The sequence below is a fragment of the Heteronotia binoei genome, chromosome 13 (assembly GCF_032191835.1).
Source record: "Heteronotia binoei isolate CCM8104 ecotype False Entrance Well chromosome 13, APGP_CSIRO_Hbin_v1, whole genome shotgun sequence".
NCBI classification, from domain to species: domain Eukaryota; kingdom Metazoa; phylum Chordata; class Lepidosauria; order Squamata; family Gekkonidae; genus Heteronotia; species Heteronotia binoei.
In genome coordinates, this window is record NC_083235.1 from 23,461,554 (window position 1) to 23,482,142 (window position 20,589).

Consider the following 20,589-nt stretch of genomic DNA (forward strand, 5'->3'; position numbering starts at 1 on the left):
TGCCATTTGCTCCAAGGGAACTGATGCCTAGAGATCAGTTGTAAATCCAGAACTGCAACCCCCTAACTAAGGATGCCAGTCTCCTGCTAGGACCTGGGGACCTCCCAGAATTCCAAGTCATCTCCAGACTACAGAAATCAATTCCCCTGGAGAAAATGAATGCTTTGAAGGGTGATCTCTACGGCATTGCACCCTACTGAGGTCCCTGTCCTCCCCAGGTTCCATCCCTAAATCTCCAGGAATTTCCTAATCTGGAGCTGGCAACCCTGCTAGTGGCTGGGGGAGGGTCTGGCAACCCCTACCCTCACCTAGAGATTGGCAGCCCTATGAAATGAGCATCTGCTACCATGATTCCAACACTTGCACCCAAAAGGCCACCTTGAGTTGTTTGATCTCCCCACCACCACCTTCCCGCCCCCCCCCCATCTTATTGAATTGGGAGGAGACAGGATTTCTGAGTCAGCAGTGGGGGGGGGGGTGTTAAAATTTCATTGCATTCTGAATTTCCCTTCTTTTCCCTTCTTTGCAAAGTGAAACCATCTTGAACAAAGAGGAAAGGGGGAGGGCGGGAAATAAATGTTTGAATGAATAAATAAAGTAATGAGAGCATCAAATCAGGAGCTGGCTTAATGGTGGATGGTGATGCAGTCTGAGAATCCATGAAATGTCATCCAGGAGCTGCAAAACCAAGATGTTCCAATGCTTGTGTTACTTTCTTCCCCCCCGCCCCTCCCCCAAGAAGGAGCAAAGAACACATCATTTAGGACTGCCAACATAACTATCCCCACCATTACCTTTTATTAATATTTTTAGAGCCCAAGGAAAAGTTCTGAAGAACCCCAGATTTGCCCTCTGTTCTGTGTCATTTTGGTTGATCTTAATTTCAAAAGGCATTACAAGTTTTTGGCTTTTGGATTATCCGACGGGTTGCCAGCTGCACGTTGGGAAACCCCTGGAGATTTGGGGCTGGAGGCTGGAGAGGACAGGGACCTCCGTGGGATACAAGGCCACAGAGTTCACCCTCCAAAGCAGCCATTTGCTCCAGGGGATCTGAACTCTGCAGTCTGGAGATGAGTTGTAATTCTAGGAGATCCCCTGGCCCCACCTGGAGACTGACATCCCTAATTTATGTGTCCCTGCCTTCTATGTTTTTGGATAAACCTCCCCCTTTCCACCAGCCACAACAGCTAACTGGAATTTCTACCCTTCAAAGAAGTCCTTCTTCTGAACCTTATGCAAAACCTTCCCGGCTTGCAAACGCTGAAGCGGTTTTCGGTTGGCAAAACAAGCAGGGATTTGGCATCAGACGCTGGCACACCAAGGATCTGGGCTCCTGCCTTTCCTTGCCGGGCCAAGAGGCTCAAGCGACCGGCCTCCAGTCTGTGAAAAACACAAGGAGCCAGCCCAGGATTATCACCAGCCCCACCTTCCCCCGAGCACACAGCGTGGAGGAGGTGGGGCAGGGGAGAAGGCCGGGCTCTTCCCTCCTCCCTACTGCCTCTGCTCTGCTCCTGGCTATAAATTCTACACTCAGCCAGGCTGAGCGGTCCCACACCTTTCAGCTTTAAGCAGACTCCAGCCTTTCTGCTCCTCCGCCCTACCTGTGCTGGCAACATGAGCTACTCCCGCTCCACCATCCACTCCAGCACTTTCAGGCCTGTGAGTACCACCACCCAGAGTGTCATCTCCTCCAAGAGGTATGCCCCTATAGCCAGCGCTGCCAGCGTCTATGCCGGAGCTGGAGGCTCTGGCTCTAGAATCTCTGTCTCCAGGTCTTCCAACCTGGGCTCAAGCTATGGAGGTGGCATGGGAGGCTATGGAGGAGGCTTCAGTAGCAGCTTCTCCTTCTCGGGCTCCGGGGTGGTCCAGAATGAGAAAGAGACCATGCAGGACCTGAACGACCGCCTGGCCAGCTACCTGGAGAAGGTGCGCAGCTTGGAGGCCGGTAACCGGAAACTGGAGATCCAGATCCGAGAGTACATGGAGAAGAAAGGGCCCAGCACCCGGGACTATAGCCGCTACTTTGATATGATCGACGACCTCAAGAATCAGGTGAGAAGGACCCTCAGCTGGCTTCCCTGGTGCTTCCCATCTCTGCCATATGTGCACTGAAAATCTGCGTGGGTGCCAAATTAACTCAGCACATCCCTGTATATTTAAAACACTCTTGCCTGCTAGCCACATTTCTGATTTGTAAACCCTTTTAATCTTAAGTGTTTATGTGCTGCTGGTGGCTATTCACCAGAAGAGGAAAGTCTGTTTGCGCATACTCAATGGCATTTCTCCATGATTGCATTGCATGTTTAACAGCAGAGGTCTGGAGCTGGAAAACTGGGGTTGAAAGAAGAGTTTAACCTATAATGATGTCCCCAGAAAAATCTGATCCCTCTTAGAATTAGCACTCTGCACATACTTGGGAATCTCTGCCTCTCTTTTTTTCTTTGCCACCTAGTTGCAGCAGGTCGACTCATGGCAACCCCTTTGGGTTTTCAAGAGACTTTCAGAGGTGGTTTTCTTTCCATGGTCTGCCTCGACGTGGCAACGCTGGCCTTCTTTGGTGGTTTCCCATCCAAATACTAATCAGGGCTAACCCTGCTTAGCTTCTGAGGTCTGATGAGATCAGGCAAGCCTGGGCTAACTGAGTCATGGTGGGAATCTCTCTAGTGTGTGCAAGCTGGCATTTAAAAAGAATAATTAAGTATGTATTATATACTTTTAAGGGGGTATTCAGCAAACCTCCTTAGTTTAGTTTCAGCCTGCTGTGTGAAGTGCAGGGGTGCTGGTCTGCATTACAGGGCTGTTGTAACAATTACCTAGAATGAATGAGAGGCACTTTGGCTATAGTAATGCTGAGTATTGTACCTCAAGAGAACAAAGGAGGAATGTATGACGTGTGCTTGCAAAAATCTTAGAAGATAACGGCACAATCTTACCAAAGTCCGGCCATGTGGTAGGACTGTAAATGCTGAGCAAAGAAAGGCTGTGTGGCTCAAGGTTAAAACTGCCAGCACTTTGATTTGCAGTGATTAGCAGGGATAATAGTGCAGTCCCAAAAACACTTCACCTAATGGTTTCTGCAAAGCAAATCTCTGTGAAAGCAAGGAGGGAGGGAGGACAACCTAACATACAGGAGTCCAGTAGCACCTCTAAGACCAACAGAGTTTTATTCAGAATGTAAACATTTGCATGTACGCATACTTCATCAGACAATGGAACGGGGTACAGTGAGCAGAGCTATGTATACAGCTGGTGGGCAGTGGTTAAGAATGCAGCTTACATTCTGAATAAAACTTGGTTGGTCTTAAAGGTGCTACTGGACTCCTACTTTGTTCTATTGCTTCAGACCAACACAGCTGCCCACCTAGATCTAAGATACAGAGAAGAGCAAAAGGGCAGTGGAGCAGATAACTTTCTCCTTAAAGGGGGGGGAAGGTTCAGCAATAGAGGAGATTATAAATGGTGCCTTCCCCTCTTGGCAACTACAGAAGTCAGCCCTGGCTAGTATTTGGATGGGAGACCACCGAGGAATATCAGGGTCGTGACATGGAGCCAAGCAATGGCAGACCACACTTCTTGCCTTGAAAATCCATGTCAGCTGTGACTTGAGGGCACTTTTCACCACCACCACCTTTTCTTTAAAGATCCACTCCTGTAGCCAAGTAAGTGGCCTTAGCAGGCCAAGCAGTGGACCGGTTTTTCAGAGTGCCCCTTTCACAGTGGCTTCCAGTGCAGGAATCAGAAAGTGAAACTGTTCTCAGTGGGGTGGGAAGGAACTATATTACTAGACCACCCCCATTTTGCAAACCTCTAAAAGGCACGAGGACAGGGGCTGCTTTAAGCTTGAAAAGACAGCAGCCTGAACTGCTAAGGAATCAGAGGCACAGCTGACTGCAGGGGTGACCAAACTACAGCTCGGGAGCCACATGTGGCTTTTTCACACATATTGTGCAGCTCTCAAAGCCCCCATTGCCCTGTCAGCCAGCTTGGAGAAGGCATGTCTCCCTTTAAATCACCTCAAGCCAAGCCAGCCAGCAACTTGGAGAATGCATTTAAAGTTAAAGTTACTTACTTTCCAGCTCTCCCTCCCTCCCTTCCTGCTCTCAAACATCTGACATCCATGTCTTGTGGCTCTCAAATGTCTGGCATTTATTCTTTGTATCTCTTATGTTTAAGCATGTTTGGCTACCTCTGGCCTCCTGGCACAGAGGCACAGCCTACTGATTCTTCAAGTAGATGTACAGCTTTGCATCACTCCAGCAATCTCAGAAGATGACCCCTTTTTCTTCTTCCATACTAGCCTGATTTGGAGTCTCATGCCACACCTGAGAATTCACTGAAAGATTTCCTCTGTTAATCCAGAGAGGGACTTCTATGCACCCAGCTTGAATCAAACAGCACCACCTTCTTGGTCGTGGGTCAAGCATAGTGGGTGCCCCCCCCCCCGCCCAAAGTAAAGAAAGTAAAATTGTACAGGCTGACAAGGAGGTCTGCAATCTGTGGTCAGTGCCTGAACAACCTTGAAAATTGGTCATAACAGATCAGAAAAGAGAACCTTTGAGAAAATGCAGAGCGTCTTTCTCTCACTGTTGAGAAAGCACAGCTAGGCTTTAGGCTAAGGAAAAACAAAGAGTGTGTTATCTTGGAAGCTCAAGTACCAGTGCTTCACTTCTTAGCAATTCAGACAGTGCTGAATAGGAATCTACTGAGGAAGAATAGCTTAATTGCCCTTTAGAGTTGCCATCCCCTTTCCCCTCTTCCAACTAATGACTTGAATCATAGCCGGACATTCACAGTTCAACAGGTGAAACCAGCTGGAAACCATGGGTAGTGTCTTGCTTAAAAGTCCTTTGGTGGGCTTCTTCCCTCTCAAAATGTGCCCCACAATAAGCAGGAGAAAGAGAGAGTTGTGTGCATGCAGTGGGGTACAGTGGTTAGAGCATCTGAGCAGAACTGGGGAGTCCCAACTTCACAGTTTTATTCTGTGCCATGAATGCTCACTGGGTGATCTTGAGCCAGTCACACTTTCTTGGCCTAACCTACCTCACAGGGTTGTTGTGAAAATTAGAGGCGGGGCAAACCAACTCATCTGTGCTGCTCTTTCTTTGAGGAAAGGTGGGATGAAAATGAAGGAGATACACATCTTCTCTCTCTCTCTCTAGCTGGTTTCTTTGATCCAAGGTTCAACAAACTGTACTTGCAAGTTAATTATCAACCAAGTTGCAATTGTGGGAATGCTCCACTGCTTGGTTTCTAAAACAAGAATTTCCAGAGCTTTATACTACTCTAGAATTTATGTCTGGAAAACTCTAATCCTAGATTCATCAAGCTAGGATCACCAACTTTTCTACCTGGCTGGGCAATACAATACAGCAGGCAGAGATATGGTGACTCAAACATTACCTAAGATGGAAATTCAGTGGTGGGGTGGACTTTCACCTGAAGAAATTTAGCCAGTTGCACAACTGTTAAGCTGCAGGAGCCTTATGGGGGGGAAGTGGGCAGCCTTACTAATACACTCTGGGCACATGCACAGAGACATTTCAGGAACTCCTGAGCCTGCAGGCACATTTGGAATTCTGAAACAGGATGGTGGGCACAGCAATGAAATGGATGGCACAAAATGGCTGCTGCAGGAGGTGGAGCCAGTCACAAAATGTTTGCCACAGCTTGACTTCATTAACACAGTGTGTAGATCTTTGTGTTGTGTGGGCAGCTGCTGCTAAAGCAGATGATTAAAAATATCTGCCCAGCCAATCCAATCTCCAATAGTAAATCAGAAGCCTTGCTGGGTAAAGCCCTACGTGGCCCCACCCACTTCCTAAAAACCCTTGGTGGGTGCCAGAAAAAGTGTTGGTGGGCACCATGGTGCCCTTGATCACCAAGTTGGAGACCCTTGGGTTAGGGGTTATGATCTGACGAACTATGCTTGAAATTAAATCCAAATTAGGAGATTCTCTAACTAACTTGGGTTTGAGAAACCTGCCAAGCAGAAGGGATTTCACCCTCTTAATAGCTCCTGTGCTTTTGACAGTTACTGAGGAGGCAGAAGCTCAACAGGTAAAGCTCTACCTAGCACGCAAATACCACTGCTGAATTTCTACTCAGTCATGCAGTCACTGGAAAAATGGGAAGCCTGCAAGGAAAATTCCCGAACCCTGGCTAGTAAGGGTTCAGAGGACAGCTCTTCCCACAAAGGGGGAGGGGTGCAGGTTTGTTCTGAGTCATATATAATGAATTAGCAAACAGAACAAGAAAAAAAGAATAGGGACACGATTTGCACCTGGCAAGGACAGGTGTCCATGACAAAAGGCAAAGGAACTGAGCTGGAGGGTGTGGTTAGAGCAGCTAAAGAGAAAAGAATGATTAAAGATCTCATGGGAAAAGGAGATGGGGAAAGTGGAATTTTTCCTGAAAATTTAACAGTCCTGTCTACTAAAACAGCATATTCTAATTTTGTGAATGCCAGGCTGGGTACTGGAACATTCCAAGCTCCCTGTGTGTAACCAGGATCAGTAATAAAGCCGGATTTACCTAGGAGGTTGGGCTTTACAGGTTGTCTCATCTGGTATTTTTTGGGAGGAAGAAGCAATATTTCTGTGAGAAATTTGATTTCAGAGAAGGGGCAAATTGCCCTGGAGGCCCTGTAAGGCTAGGAATCCCCAACATACTAGTTCATGTTGCCTAAAGTTAGTGGACAAACAAGGTTTCACCCATCTGACCTTTAACTTTGAGGGCCGTGGCTTCCAGAGTTGAATCAGAAGCTTCTTTTCTTGTCTAGGGATTTGGCATTCCTGGTTCTTAATGAATTTGTCAGCATTAAATATTACGCTGTATAACACATATAGTAATTTATTTATATTCCATACACTTATATGACATGTTTTCTACTGTCTGCGTTGCAAGGGCTGCAACGTGATGAGGGTGTTTTTGTGTTTTTTTTACCTCCGATTATGTCTCGGAGCTCAGATCCATTGGATTTCACAGAACCTGTGTGAGTAAATGTGGGGGATTAGGCCCAAAAACTCCCTAGGAAAATATTTGCAGAAGGATCCCAAAGAAGACAGAGAGAGAACAACATGTGGGTGTTGCAGGAGAGAGTTCCAGGCCTAGTCCTGGGTGATCTCCTGGCCAGCTACGCAGACAACATCCCCCCTTTAAGGACTTGATTCATTGACACTTCATCTTGATATGCTTGCCTGGCACACACCCAATGCTCTAGAGAGCCTCTCACACATTTCCTGTTCTTGTTCCTGTGAGAAACAAAGGGCCTCTTTAGACATTACAAGGTTCCCTGTATTAAAAATGCATCCCCCACCGCACCCTTCACTGGGCCACTGAGCCTTTCAACACTGACATGAGTGACAAATGTTTAAAAGAGGAAGCTTTTCCCAGCACTGAATGCTGAGGAAAGTTGTACATTTTGAATCGAGGGGGGAGCATTGTTCAAGAGCAAAGAACATGCTTTGTATTCAAAGGTTCTGTGGATCTTGTCTTCACGCTCAGCACCTCCGGAGTAGGTTTGCCAGGTTTAAAAGTGGCTCTTCTTACCCCTTTAATAGTGGCTCATCCGTAGCAATCATCAGGTGACGCTCTTCGTGACACTGAGAATCCCTACACTTTCACACACACTAGATAACACACTTTTAATCTACTTTCAATGCACTTTGAAAGTGGACTTTACTGTGTGAAATGGCAAAATCCACTTGCAGTCACTGAAGTGGGTTCAAATTGCATTATTCAGCATGTGGGAAAGCAAGTTAGATTCAGGCAGGTTGCTGTGCTGGTCTGAAACAGCAGAACAAAGTCTGAGCCCAGCGGCACCTTTAAGACGAACACAGTTTAATTCTGGGTATTAAACTTTGTTGGTCTTAACATGGCCACTGGACTCAAACTGAGATCAAGATGATCCTCTGCTACTGTCCACAACTCAAACTGCTGTTCCAGACACAGGCATGCCCCAGTGGAGTGTTTATGGTCAGTTGGCAATCCTATTATCTGTCTTATTCGATAGGCTAAATGAGAGTAGGGAGACCCTACACATGTGTAAGGTTTGACTGCTGAGGTACCCTTGCAAATATTTCATGGGCCAGAATTTTATATAATTCTGGCCCATGGAATAGACGCTACTGTTAGCATGGGTGTTTATTACTACCAACTTATTTTGTAACTTTTATCTCTATAGAAAAATCTATGCCACCTAAGGCAAACTCTCGGTAATAATAATAACATACAATCAAAACCAGCAACTTGAACACCAGATTTAAAAACGCAGCATAAAAATGCAATGCCCTCTTCGTCTTCTTTGTGATCCCACCCTCACCTGGGGCAAAAGCATACACGTATCCCCCCTTGCCCCTGATCCTTGGCATCAGCCCTACGAGGTAAGACAGGCTGAGAAACACGGACTAGCCCGAAGTTACCCATTGATCCCTGAGGTGGAAAGGGACTGAAAATTCAAGCCTCCTGGATCCAAAACTCAGCACTGTCCGAGACACCTGGCACTTTACTTGCCGCATCATATAAATTAAGGGATTAGTGGCAGAGCTGCCAGCGAGCAGAACCTGCAATTTCTGGATCCAGCCCCACCTTGGACAGCCATTGCTGATGCAATACTTTTTGTTAGCAAGCCAAGGGAGGAAGCATGTTTTGGTATTATAGAGGGAAACAGCAGTGGCATCCCCTCTTGACTAAAGAGGAGATGTCTGTGCCTTTAAGAATCTTGGTCTCCCAAGCCACACCGTTGCCTTGGGAACCCGGGAAGGTGAATTGCACCTGTATTGGCATAGACAAACAATGGAGACTGTGTAAGTTGGCAGGGAATCAGAAATTTCAGGTTGCACCACCCTCCACTGAGGAAAAAGAGAAAACTAGGCAGTCTTGGTTGCGGACTTGGAGTTCCTTCTCAAACGTTGTCTTTGAGTTAAGGACTGCTGGCCGAAGCTCAATCTGTGATTGCACACGTTTAGCTTTCTTACAGTCCCCTGCTCTTGTGCCTTTAGCAACAAAAAGGTTTCTGCATGGTCTGAAAATGTCATCTACTGATGCTGGCAGATCAAGCAGATCAAGATTAAAGGCATAGGACCCGGCTAAATCATTCCTGTCAGGTCAGTTGGCAACCTTACTGAGGACTAGTGTACTTTTTTGGTCTTTCATTATGCTCAACCCTATACTTTGCGTTTCTCTCCCTCCCTGCAGATCTTTGACAACACAGTGGAGAACGCTCGCGTCGTCCTGCAGATCGACAACGCTCGCTTGGCTGCCGATGACTTCCGTGTCAAGTGAGTGCGCTTTCCCCAGCCCCACAACCAATATTCCTTCTCATTCTTTCACCTTACTGAGCAGAGCAGGTCACATCCTGAGCAGAATAGAACTGCTGTAATCTTAAAATGGGCAGCGCAAGACCATGCGTGGCTCCAGATTGCTGCTTCCTGTGTTAATGAGTGGCTGCTCACGCCCACAGCTTTGAGGGAATGCTGCCCCCCCCCACACCCCATTTAACTTGGCCAGCTCTGGTCAGGAACCCATCCTCTGAGACTTTAGAGCAGGGGTGGCCGAACTGTGGCTCTTTCACACATATTGTGTGGCTTTCAAAAGCTCCACCAGCCTACTGGCCAGCTTGGAGAAGGCATTTGTCTCTTTAAACCAATTTTATTTATCTTCCTTCCTTCCTTGTTTCTGTCTTGTGGCTCTCAAACATCTGACATTCATGTCTTTGCAGCTCTCGGACATCTGACATTTACTCTATGTGGCTCTTACATTAAGCAAGTTTGGCCACCCCTGCTCTAGAGATAAAGCTGCCAGTGGCTGCAATCTGAGCAAAATGCTCAGTCTCTCTTGGAAGGTTCTCTCACACATATTCTAAGATTTGAGCACATATTGGTAAACAAGGAACCAGACCAGGGGCATCCGCTCTAGAAATGCAAGCACTTCCAGGCACCTCATCTTCCATCTCCATGGATCCCATTTCCAATTATTGGCATTTCCCCTTTCCAGAAGATCAAAAGCCATTTGGATTATAACCAGTGCCAAGCTCTCCCTATACAGATGTAGAAGTGGAGCATATCTGTCTTCCTGCCACCCAAAGGGAAGATGTATAACTCTCTAGTCTTTTCTTGGCTCTGTGTTCAGATCATCCTGGAGCTCTTCTAGGATTACAGTTGATCTCAAGACTACAGAAAACACCCCCCCTGTAGGATATGGCTCCTTCAGAGGGCAGACTCTTATGTTATACAATAGAGTCTAGGTGAAACAGAAGTCCTAGAGTGACATCAAATTTCTACTGAGCTTCCTCCTCAAACTCTGCCCTCCCCAGGCACCACCCCCTAATCCCCAGGAATTTCCCAGGCCAGAGTTCTCAACTCTAGCTAGAAACATGGTGGTGGTGGTAGGGGGGGTTCTTTATTTGAAAAAGTTCAAGAAGCATCAGGTCTTTCTGCACTTCCATAAAAATCATGCCGTACACATAGCCCTAATCACCTATCAATGGCAACACACAGAGAACTGATACATTCCATATTAGAAGCTGGTGTCCGCAAAGGCTTCACCTGTTCTCTCTTCTCACCTAGGTATGAGGCTGAACTGGCTATCCGTCAATCAGTGGAAAATGACATCCATGGCCTCCGTAAGGTCATTGATGATACCAACATGAGCCGTCTGCAGCTGGAGAGTGAGATTGAATCCCTCAAGGAGGAGCTGGTCTTTATGAAGAAGAACCACCAGGATGTGAGTCTTGAGCTATCTGCATGGGGCATTCGGGAGCTGGGAGGTCAGAAATAATTTGTTGGGAAAGAAGCCCTTTTCTCTAGTTGATGTGACACAAGCAATGTCCTCTCTAAGCTGGGGATTCTTGTGGGAAAAAATTCTATTGTGTGGACTACTACCATTAAAGTTTTGAACAAGCCTACATTTGAGTATCATGTAAACCTAGCCTAGAGGAAGCATCTGTGTGTTTAGACTGAAAAGCTGTGAGCAGACCAGTAAAAAAATCTGTATGTATTTGCTCACACTAAAGGAAACCTTGGACACAAGCCACTTATGGACAGTGCTGTGGACTTGGCCAGATAGGGAGTTTGTTTGACCTTCCCAAGCCACCTTGGTTCATTCCTTGCCTTTCTCCTCACCTAGGAGGTCAACAACTTGCAGGCTCAGATCGCCAACTCTGGGCTGACGGTGGAAGTGGACGCTCCCAAATCGCAGGATCTGGCCAAGATAATGGCAGAGATCCGGGCACAGTACGATGTCCTGGCTCAGAAGAACCTGGAGGATCTGGACAAGTACTGGGGCCAGCAGGTAAGAGGAGAAGTTTCTGGAACTCACTAGGGATGAAACTTGTCGACACAAAGCATAGGGTGTGTTCCCACAGGCGTTTTGGCCTGACATAGCCGCCACCCCCCACCTCCAGATTAAAAAAGCGTGATCACACACGCACATCTGGCCCTAATACCTCACTTGTCCTTACCTCGTGCTGTGATGGCTCGGGAGCAAATTAAAGTTGTTGTGGTGCTTCCGTGGTATGTTTCCGGCCATCATGCACAGGAGCGATGTGATCACTCCACTCTGCGTGCATGCACCCCATGACTGTATTGCCAGCGGGGCAGGCACCTTCTGATTGCCACGGAGCATCTCTAACTGTATTGGCTTTTTAAAAGCTGCCGCGGCTAACTCTTTGCGTGATCTCATCCACAGTGTAGCCATTAACTTGGGGGTAGTGGGAAGTGCCATCGAGCCGTGGCTGACTTATCGTGAGCCCATAGGGTTTTTAAGGCAAGAGAAGAGTACAGGTGGCTTGCCATTGCCTGCCTTTGTGTAGTGACCCTGGACTTCTTTGGTGATCTTCCATCCGAATACTAGCTAGGGCTGACCCTGCTTAGTTTCATAGATCTGACAAGATCAGGCTAGCCTGGGCTATTTCGGTCAGGGCGACCATTAATTTACCTGACTTTTAAAAGGAATTAAGCACATTCATGGAGGAGAGTTCCATTGATGACTATTAGCCATGATCCACAAGTGGAATCTCAGGCAATGTGCCTGAGCCCCAGGGCCAATCCTGCCACTAGGCAAACTAGGCGATTGCCTAGGGCGAGTTGGGCACCCCCCTCCCATGTGACTCGGTGATGTCTTCAGTGCGGGGAGTGGGCGCCAGAAATTAGCCTAGCCTTCTTGCCTAGGGTGCCAGAGTCTAGGGCTGGCCCTAGGGTGTGTTGGTGGGAAGGCTTGAACCTCTGGGGCCTGCTTGTAGGTCTACCAAAGACATCTAGCTGGCCACAGAACGTGGGACTTCATGGAATATTGGTCTAATCCAGCAGGGCTCTTGCATTCTTGAGGGTTTGTTTTCCTTGCTGCTGGAATGGAGATTGTCCTCTTTCAACCCAGATATTTCCCAGGGTACTTCACAGTTATCCTGGGGACAGGAAGTCTTGAGATCCCCTGGAAGAGATTCTAACATTGTGACTCTTTCTTAGATCTCCGAGAGCACCGTCATCATCACCCAGAATACCAAAGAAATCGAAAGCGCCCGTAGCACGATCACTGACTTGCGTCGCACTGTCCAGACGTTGGAGATCGAACTGGATTCGCTGCGCAACCTGGTATGGATTCTTAAATACGGGTAGCTTCTTCAGGTTCTAATGGGAACAAATCTTGAAATCCAGTAGCAGTAACAGGGCTTACTCAATAATATTGCTTCACATTCTAGCAGTCATCAGTATTTAAGATCTATAAGGAAAAAGCTCTGTAGCCGGAAGGAAATGCATCCTGAAGATGTTAAAGGCATTCCCTTTAAAAACCCAAGCAAATTATTATGTTACACATCTTAGGCTTTGAAAACGGATTTCAGTGGTGAGTCTTTAAAAAGATAGGTGAACTGCCAGCCATGCGGACCAGAGAACAAGCTCTACCCTCAAAGGAAAGGGAGGTTATGCTGAAGTGGTATTTTGAATGCATGGAAATCTGGGAGGTCCCCAGTTCAAATCCTGACTCTGCTAGGAGCTCCCCGGCTTCCCTTGGACAAAGTGCTCTCTCTCAAGTTCTCATGTGCGAAATGGGAACAATATTACAGACTTATTGAATCAGCAAGGCTGCATCCCTGTGTCATTGTGAGTTGCACAGTCATTGTGCTGTAGCGATCATTGGTAGCTAAATTATCTTGCCTACATGGGGTAATCCAATTGTTAATTATTGCCAGGGCTTTTTTTGTAGGAGGAACTTCTTTGCATATTAGGCCACACCCCTCATGTATAGCCAATCCTCCAAGAGCTTACAGGGCTCTTAGTACAGGGCCTACTGTAAGGTCTTGGAGAATTGGCTGCATCAGGAGAGTGTGGCCTAATATGCAAATGAGTTCCTCCTACAAAAAACGCCCTGTTTACTGCCATAGTGCAATGTCCTACAATGGAGGAGGGGCTATGGCTCAGTGGTAGAAACATCTGCCTTTCATACAGAAGGTCCCAGGTTCGATCCCCGAAATCTCCAATTAAAGGATACGGCAATAGGTTCTCCCTGAGAACCTGGAAAGCAGCTACCAGTCAGAGAATATAATAATAATAATAATAATAATAATAATAATAATAATAATAATAATAATAATAATAATAATAATAAATTTTATTTGTATCCCGCCCTCCCCACCTCGGCAGGCTCAGGGCGGCTAACAACATTTCATAAAAACATACAATAATAGATAAAACCTTTAAATTTAACAATATAAAACATTAAACTTAACAACATTAAATCCAATATATACAATTAAATAACTTCGTCTGACAGTGCTGATGGTGTTTGACGCTAGTTCTGCCAGTATATACACAGCGGTATAGGTCTTTAAACCGCATTGGCTTAAGACTGACTTTGATGGACCTGGGGTCTGTCAGTAGAAGGCAGCTTCATGTGCTCAAGATGTAGGTTGCCCAAGATGACCTTACATAAAGCACTTTGAACACTGAAAACATTATTGAAATGCTAAACACAAGGACATGGGTGGCCAGGTGTCTCTCCTTGAGTCTGCAAAAAGCCTGGGTGATATTTAGATGCAGGATTTATAGCATCTTTCAGAATGGTGTGTGTCTTGCACCAGCTTTTTCTTGCAGCTCTGAGACTCTGTTGTGGGCAGATCACATCTGTGAAATAGGTTTGGTTTTTCCAAAGCAGGGATGCCTCTGCCACTCTGTAGAAACACGTCCAGCTGTTTTCAAGCGAAGTGGCTCAAAGCGGGGTGATATTCAACTGTGAAAGCAAAAGGATGCTATGATCCCAATTGGAGGCAGGAGAAGATACAGGAATGCCACTTGTGAACAATGCAAAGTTTAGATCACCCCCTTGTTATAAAAAATAATAATACCGTGGAATCCCCCTTTGACAGAGAGCTGGCCTGGAGGCTAACCTACACGAAGTGGAAGCCCGCTACGGCATGCAGATGGAGCATCTCAACGGGATGTTGCTGCGGGTCGAAGCAGAGCTGGCGCAGGTGCGGAACGACGTGCAGCGCCAGGCCGAGGAGTATCAGGCTCTGTTGAATATCAAGGACAAACTGGAGGCTGAGATTGCTACCTACAGGCACCTGCTGGAGGGCGGAGAGGAGCTGAGGTGGGCATCTTTTCTTTTTATAGCCACCGTATATCTTTTCCAGAGTGGAGCTGGAGGAATAGTAGAGCATGGTCATGACTCCATACATTTCAGAGCAGTGGTACCCTACCTTTGGAGTCTGCAAGTTCTTTAGCATTTTGACACAGAGTGGTGTGCACAAGAACAAAATGGCTGCTATATGAGGTGGAGCCAGCCACAAAATGGCTACCACTGGAAGCAGAGCCAACCACAAAACTCCAGAAAGCAAGGTCATATATATTCTAATAGTCAGTCATCAACATTTCAGACAGAAGCTCTGTTTAATCTGTAGCCAATCAGATTTCCAGTGGCCAATCAGAAGCCGTGCTCTGCAGAAACTCCACCAGGCTCCACCCATTTTCTAAAAAACACTTGGTGGATGCCAGGAAAGATGTCAGCAGGACTTTTTTTGTAGCAGGAACTCCTTTGCATATTAGGCCTCACCCCTTGATGTAGCCAATCCTTCTGGAGCTTACAGTAGGTCCTGTACTAAGAGCCCTGTAAACTCTTGGAGGATTGGCTACATCAGGGAGGTGTGGCCTAATATGCAAAAGAGTCCTTGCTACAAAAAAAGCTCTGGATGCACAATGGAGCACATGGGCACCACGTTGGGGTCCTCGGGTCTTGAGGACACTTCCACTGTTCTGTTATACGCAGCTTGTTTCCCTTTCTCTGATACCTGACAACTGCTTGATTCTAAATTTAAAAAGAGGGCTGTATCCTATTATGAAATTTTAACCTGCTTCCAGTGTCAGGGTAAGAGCAGCCTGTTTGGTGGAGCCTTCAATGTGTTATCTGTGGAAGTCACTGTTCTGGTGAGCCTCCTCTGAGCACAAGTATTTCTGCTGTGTCTGCGCTGGGAGTAATGAGGATCATTCAGTCACATCCCATGGAGATGCATGGCAGAATTACCCGTCCCAGCAATTATAGAATTACCCCCAATTATAGAACAGGGACTCACACACAGAGACAGAGTGGGCACCCTCCCCTGTGGCATTACTGAAGTGAATTTATTTCTGCCGGATCCTTGAAACTGCTCTAGGGTTAAGTACAATACAAATGGAAGACACTCGGCAGCCTTTGCAGTTTCATACCAACTGGGGATGTTGTTGTGTCTTGTAGTTTTTAGGTGCCTCTTCTTCATAATGGATTTCAGATTCTGGAATTTATAAAGTTGGGCTGGCCCTATAGGACTGAGGGTGCTACTAGAACTGTCCCTGGTGTACAGCCTATAAAATGTGGTTGTTGGCAGACTCTCTGACTGGGGTTGTTGAAATGTATCATGCTATGCGTTTTTGGCCACTGTGTGACACAGAGTGTTGGACGGGATGGGCCATTGGCCTGACCCAACCTGGCTTCTCTTTTGTCTCTTGTTCACTGCCTGTATTTTCCTTCTGCTCTGCCCCACTCCCAGCCTGAAAGATGCCTTGTTGGAAAGCACCATGCAGACCACCCAGAAAATTCGTACCACCACACTCGTCGATGGCAAATTGGTATCCGAAACATCTGAAAGCAAAGTGATGAAGCGCTAACAGCCCTCACTCCCCCACCCCCAGCCGTACATGGCAGGAAAGACTCCCCGTGCAACCTTTGTCATTTCTGGGGCGGCTCTCTGATCTTTATGAATGCCGTTCAATAAAACAAAATTGCTGAAATGAACTGACTCCTTATTTGAGTAACTCATCCACCAGTTTTATCCAGCTCCTCAGGGTTCGCATATCTATGGGAATGGCCTTATTACAACATCAAGTAAGGTAGGGTTGCTGGCTCTGGGCTTTTCTAACTTCTAGCCAGCTGCCATTAGGGCAGTGGTCTTACACCTTCCCAGACACTGATCGTGGGATGCATGGAAATGCAAATGTGACAGGAAGCCACATGATATCACATTACATCTGAGCAGGGGTCCTTTCGTAGAAAAAGAGGTGCCGGAGCGCATTAGCACAACTCATTTACATAACTCATTTGCATATGCTACACACCCCTGACATCACTGGAAGGTGCACTAAATTATATCATCTCAGCATCTACCTTAAAATGCTTCTTGAATTAGACTTGTCATTAAAAAACTTACTCCCATCATACTTTTAAAATTACTTTTTCCTATGTGGCCACAGTGGCATGATGAAGATTTCCATCTTTCTGCTTTCTATATTTTGGTTATTTTTCCCATTTTTTGTAGGGGGAAATATTCGAAAGTTTGTCAAATCTGAGAGTTCAGGAAAATTTTCACAGTGTGTGTGTGGGTTTGAACAACGGAGCCCAGAAGCAAGTATTGCGGGGGAGAGGTAAAGAAAAAAAGAGCACAATAAAATTTAGAGGTTCTGGAGCTCTGCTCCTGTGAGCTCCTGCCCAAAATGAGGCCTGCATTGGGAGTCACATGACAGGAAGAAGGGGGAAAAAAACAGGATTAGCACCTGGTTGCAGCTAATACTATAAGCAAACAGACCAAGAGGCCCAGGTCCAAGAAACACAAGCTAGATATCAGGAGGGATACCGTAATGAGGAAGTTGCCAAGAATTAGAGCCATGAATGAGTCCTATACCAGTGAGTGGCTTTGCCTAGCTGTGAAGCTCACTGGTTGCACTGAAGGGCAGGACACCTGGCACCTTGATGCTCTGTGCATGTGCATTAATAGCCGCTCTTTCCAAAAAGCAGGAAAAATATATAATGGGGCCGGATATAGATTAAAATGGCAGTTCTTGTCATTTCCTCCCTCCCACTGTGTATTGTTCCTCAGGGTCCTCTTATCACCCTGGAGCATCATTTTGTAGGGATCAGGAACATTCTCTTCTGCCTTTGGGAAGTTTATTCTGGATCCAACCCAGTGGTTCTAGAAAGGCTTATGAACCAGCAGGAGCAGGTGGAAGATCTCTGCAGCAGTAGGGTTGCCAACATCCAGGCTGGGGCCTTGAGATCTCCCACAATTAGAACTCCTTTCCAAGTCATAGAGATCATTTCCCTTGGACAGAATAGCTGCTTTGGAGGGTGGACTCTATGGCATTGTATCCAGCTGAGGTTCCTGCCTTTTCTCAAACCTTGTCCTTTCAAGGCTCCACCCCCAAAATACCCAGGTACTTCCCAACCACAAGGTGGCAACTTTATACAGTAGGAAATTTTCCTTTCTGGAGACGTTTAAAACAAACTTGGACAACGGCTGACTATCCATTCAATTGCTCTTGAGACTGTAGAACAGATGGACCCTTCTAAGCCATCCTGGTTCATAAAAAGGGAGGACAGTTTTCTGTTTGCTTGGCCAAAAAAAGGCTTTAATTAGGATTCTTGCTGACGGCAAGAAGTGATGACCCAGGAGAACTTTTGGTTTCTCAAAAGGCCACTCCCCCACCCAATATGAGAAAAGAATGCAGGGAATGGGCCGGAGACTGGAACTCCCCAGGGCCAATTATGCAGTTGAAACCAAGTCTGCTTTAGGAACGTGACTTGGGGGAGAGGCCTGAATAGCGCACAGGGGGCCAAAATAAGTCTCATATCCAGAGCCTTTGTTGCAGAGCTATAGAGAAGGGTTCAGTTGTTCAGGGTCAGATGCTGTTCATTCATCAAAAGAACCAAATATCGAAGTGGATGATGTTGGGTCTGGTTCAGGATGGTTGGACTGGTCAAGCAGCAGTTCTTACCTTCACTTAGCAGAGTTCTCCTTCCGAGCGTCAGAGCAGCAGCGGGGCCTAGTCTGACGGTTACCACGTTATCTCACAAACTGCACAGAGAACCTTGCTTTAAGTTAAGAAACCAATACTGGTGGATTTATTTAATGAAAACATAACAGAACTGTAGTGGAGACAAAGAGTATCTAAACTATTCTAACTAACTGGATGGCTTTGGATTGTAGTAGACCACCTGCATAGGAAGGAGGAGGGATGTTAAGGTTGCCAGGTCCAATTCAAGAAATATCTGGGAATTTTGGGGGTGAAGCCATAAGACTTTGGGGGTGGGGCCAGGAGACACTGGGGTAGAGCCAGGAGCAAGGGTGTGACAAGCATGACTGAACTCCAAAGGAAGTTCTGGCCATCACATTTAAAGGGAGCACACACTTTTTAAATGCCTTCCCTCCATTGGAAATAAAGAAGGATGGGGCACCTTCTTTTGGGGCTCCCTGGTCCAATCTTTTTTAAACTTGGAGGGTGTTTTGAGGAGAGGCATTGGATGCTATGCTGAAAGTTTGGTGCCTCTACCTCAAAAAACAACCCCCCAGACCCTCACAGATCAATTCTCTACTATACCCTATGGGAATCAGTCTCCTCAGGGAGTAATAGAGTGCCCCCTGTGCAAGGAAAGATTGGGCTATAGGGTTGCCAGGTCCAATTCAAGAAATATCTGGGGACTTTGGGGGTGCAGCCATGAGACATTGGAGGTGGAGACAGGAGCGTGACAAGCATCATTGAACTCCAAAGTGAGTTCTGCCATCACATTTAAAGGGACTGCACACCTTTTTAAATGCCTTCCTTCCATAGGAAATAATGAAGGATGGGGTACCTTCTTTTGGGGCTCACAGAAGTGAACTCCCTGGTCCAATCTTTTTGAAACTTGGAGGGTGTTTTGAGGAGAGGTTCTGGATGCTGCACTGAAAATTTGGTGTCCTATCGCAAAAAACAGCCCCTCCAGAACCCCAGATACCCTCGGATCAATTTTCCATTATACCCTATGAGAATCGGTCTCCATAGGGAGTGCCCAGCAGACATTTCCCTCTCTCCCCCCCCCCCCATTTCTGATGATCCTGAAGCAGAGGGAGGCCCCCCAAACCGGGGGATCCCCAGCCCCCACCTGGGGATCGGCAGCCCTAAGTGATGTAGTTTTAGATGCGGTTGAAAGATCCATTTTCCATAAGGCACATTCCTCCAGGAAAGGAGCTTTCAAATAATTCACATCGATACCAGGAATATTACAGCTGCTAACTGTAATACCATACAGTCCACCCTCCATAGTTAAGGTTGCCATCCTCCAGGTAGCACCTTGAGATCCCCTGGCTATTACAATTGATCTCTGAATCACCAGGAACGATTCCCCTGGGGATAATGGCTGCTCTGGAGGGTAGACTCTATATGGCAGGGGTGGCCAATGGTAGCTCTCCAGATGTTTTTTGCCTACAACTCCCATCAGCCCCAGCCATTGGCTATGCTGGCTGGGGCTGATGGGAGTTGTAGGCAAAAAACATCTGGAGAGCTACCGTTGGCCACCCCTGCTATATGCCATTATACCCTGCTCTCCTCCCCAAAGTCCAGAGGGCCCGACTGCTACCACCCAGAGAAAGGGCTGGCTACAATGATACATTATTTTATATAATTATTTACTTTATTTATATCCCACCTTTTACCCTTGATGGGGTTCCAAAGTGGTTTACATCATTCTCTTCTGTTCCTTTTTATCCTCACAAAAACCCTGTGAGGTAAGTTAGGCTGAGAGTTTGTGATTGGCCCAAGGTCACCCAGCGAGCTTCTATGGCATGAACTTGGATTTCTTAGATCCTTGTCCAACATGGCACCATGCTGGCTTTCTTATCTGTCGGCAACTGAAGAATTTTATCCTGGAGTTTACTGTAGACCCTGTACTAAGAGCCCTGTCAGCTTTTGAAGGACTGGCTACATAAGAGGGGTGTGGCCTAATAGGCAAAGGAGTTCCTGCTGCAAAAATGCCCTTCTTACCCATAATCCTCCTTTCTGTTTTGTTGGGAGATTTTTGTAGGGAGATGCTACTAGAAAATAAATGGTTGCCAACATTGTAGTAAGTGATATTCTCAGGAACAATTAGTCAGCATTATCAACGATAGAATCATCTATTAGGGAATAAGGATCAGAGTTTAGTTCTTCAGAAGTCCCCCTTCAGCCTTCCCTGTGTGTTTAGTTCAAGGACAGCCACTACCCCAGTCTGAACCACCTATCTGGAATTTGGTTTTGTTTAACTGGACGGCCTTTGATCAGCTGCCTTTTAGGGCTGAGGTCACAGTCATGCAAGTCATAGGGAGCGGAGGGGCTGTGCCAC

General features: G+C 46.6%; 1 protein-coding gene across 1 annotated transcript; it reads left to right on the forward strand.

Annotated features, from left to right (window-relative positions):
• The first annotated feature begins 1,417 nt into the window (after positions 1 to 1,417).
• KRT18 (keratin 18) lies at positions 1,418 to 16,253 on the forward strand. Its single transcript, XM_060253381.1, has 7 exons — positions 1,418 to 2,052; positions 9,196 to 9,278; positions 10,566 to 10,722; positions 11,125 to 11,289; positions 12,462 to 12,587; positions 14,357 to 14,580; positions 16,013 to 16,253. The coding sequence occupies exons 1-7, from the start codon at positions 1,615 to 1,617 to the stop codon at positions 16,128 to 16,130; spliced, it is 1,311 nt and encodes a 436-aa protein (XP_060109364.1). The 5' UTR covers positions 1,418 to 1,614; the 3' UTR covers positions 16,131 to 16,253.
• Positions 16,254 to 20,589: the final 4,336 nt, after the last annotated feature.

Coding starts and splice junctions, on each gene's coding strand:
- KRT18 (XM_060253381.1), top strand. CDS start 1,615: ATGAGCTACTCCCGCTCCACCATCCACTCCAGCACTTTCAGGCCTGTG. Junction 11,290..12,461: donor ACAAGTACTGGGGCCAGCAG/GTAAGAGGAGAA, acceptor ACTCTTTCTTAG/ATCTCCGAGAGCACCGTCAT. Junction 14,581..16,012: donor GAGGGCGGAGAGGAGCTGAG/GTGGGCATCTTT, acceptor CCCCACTCCCAG/CCTGAAAGATGCCTTGTTGG.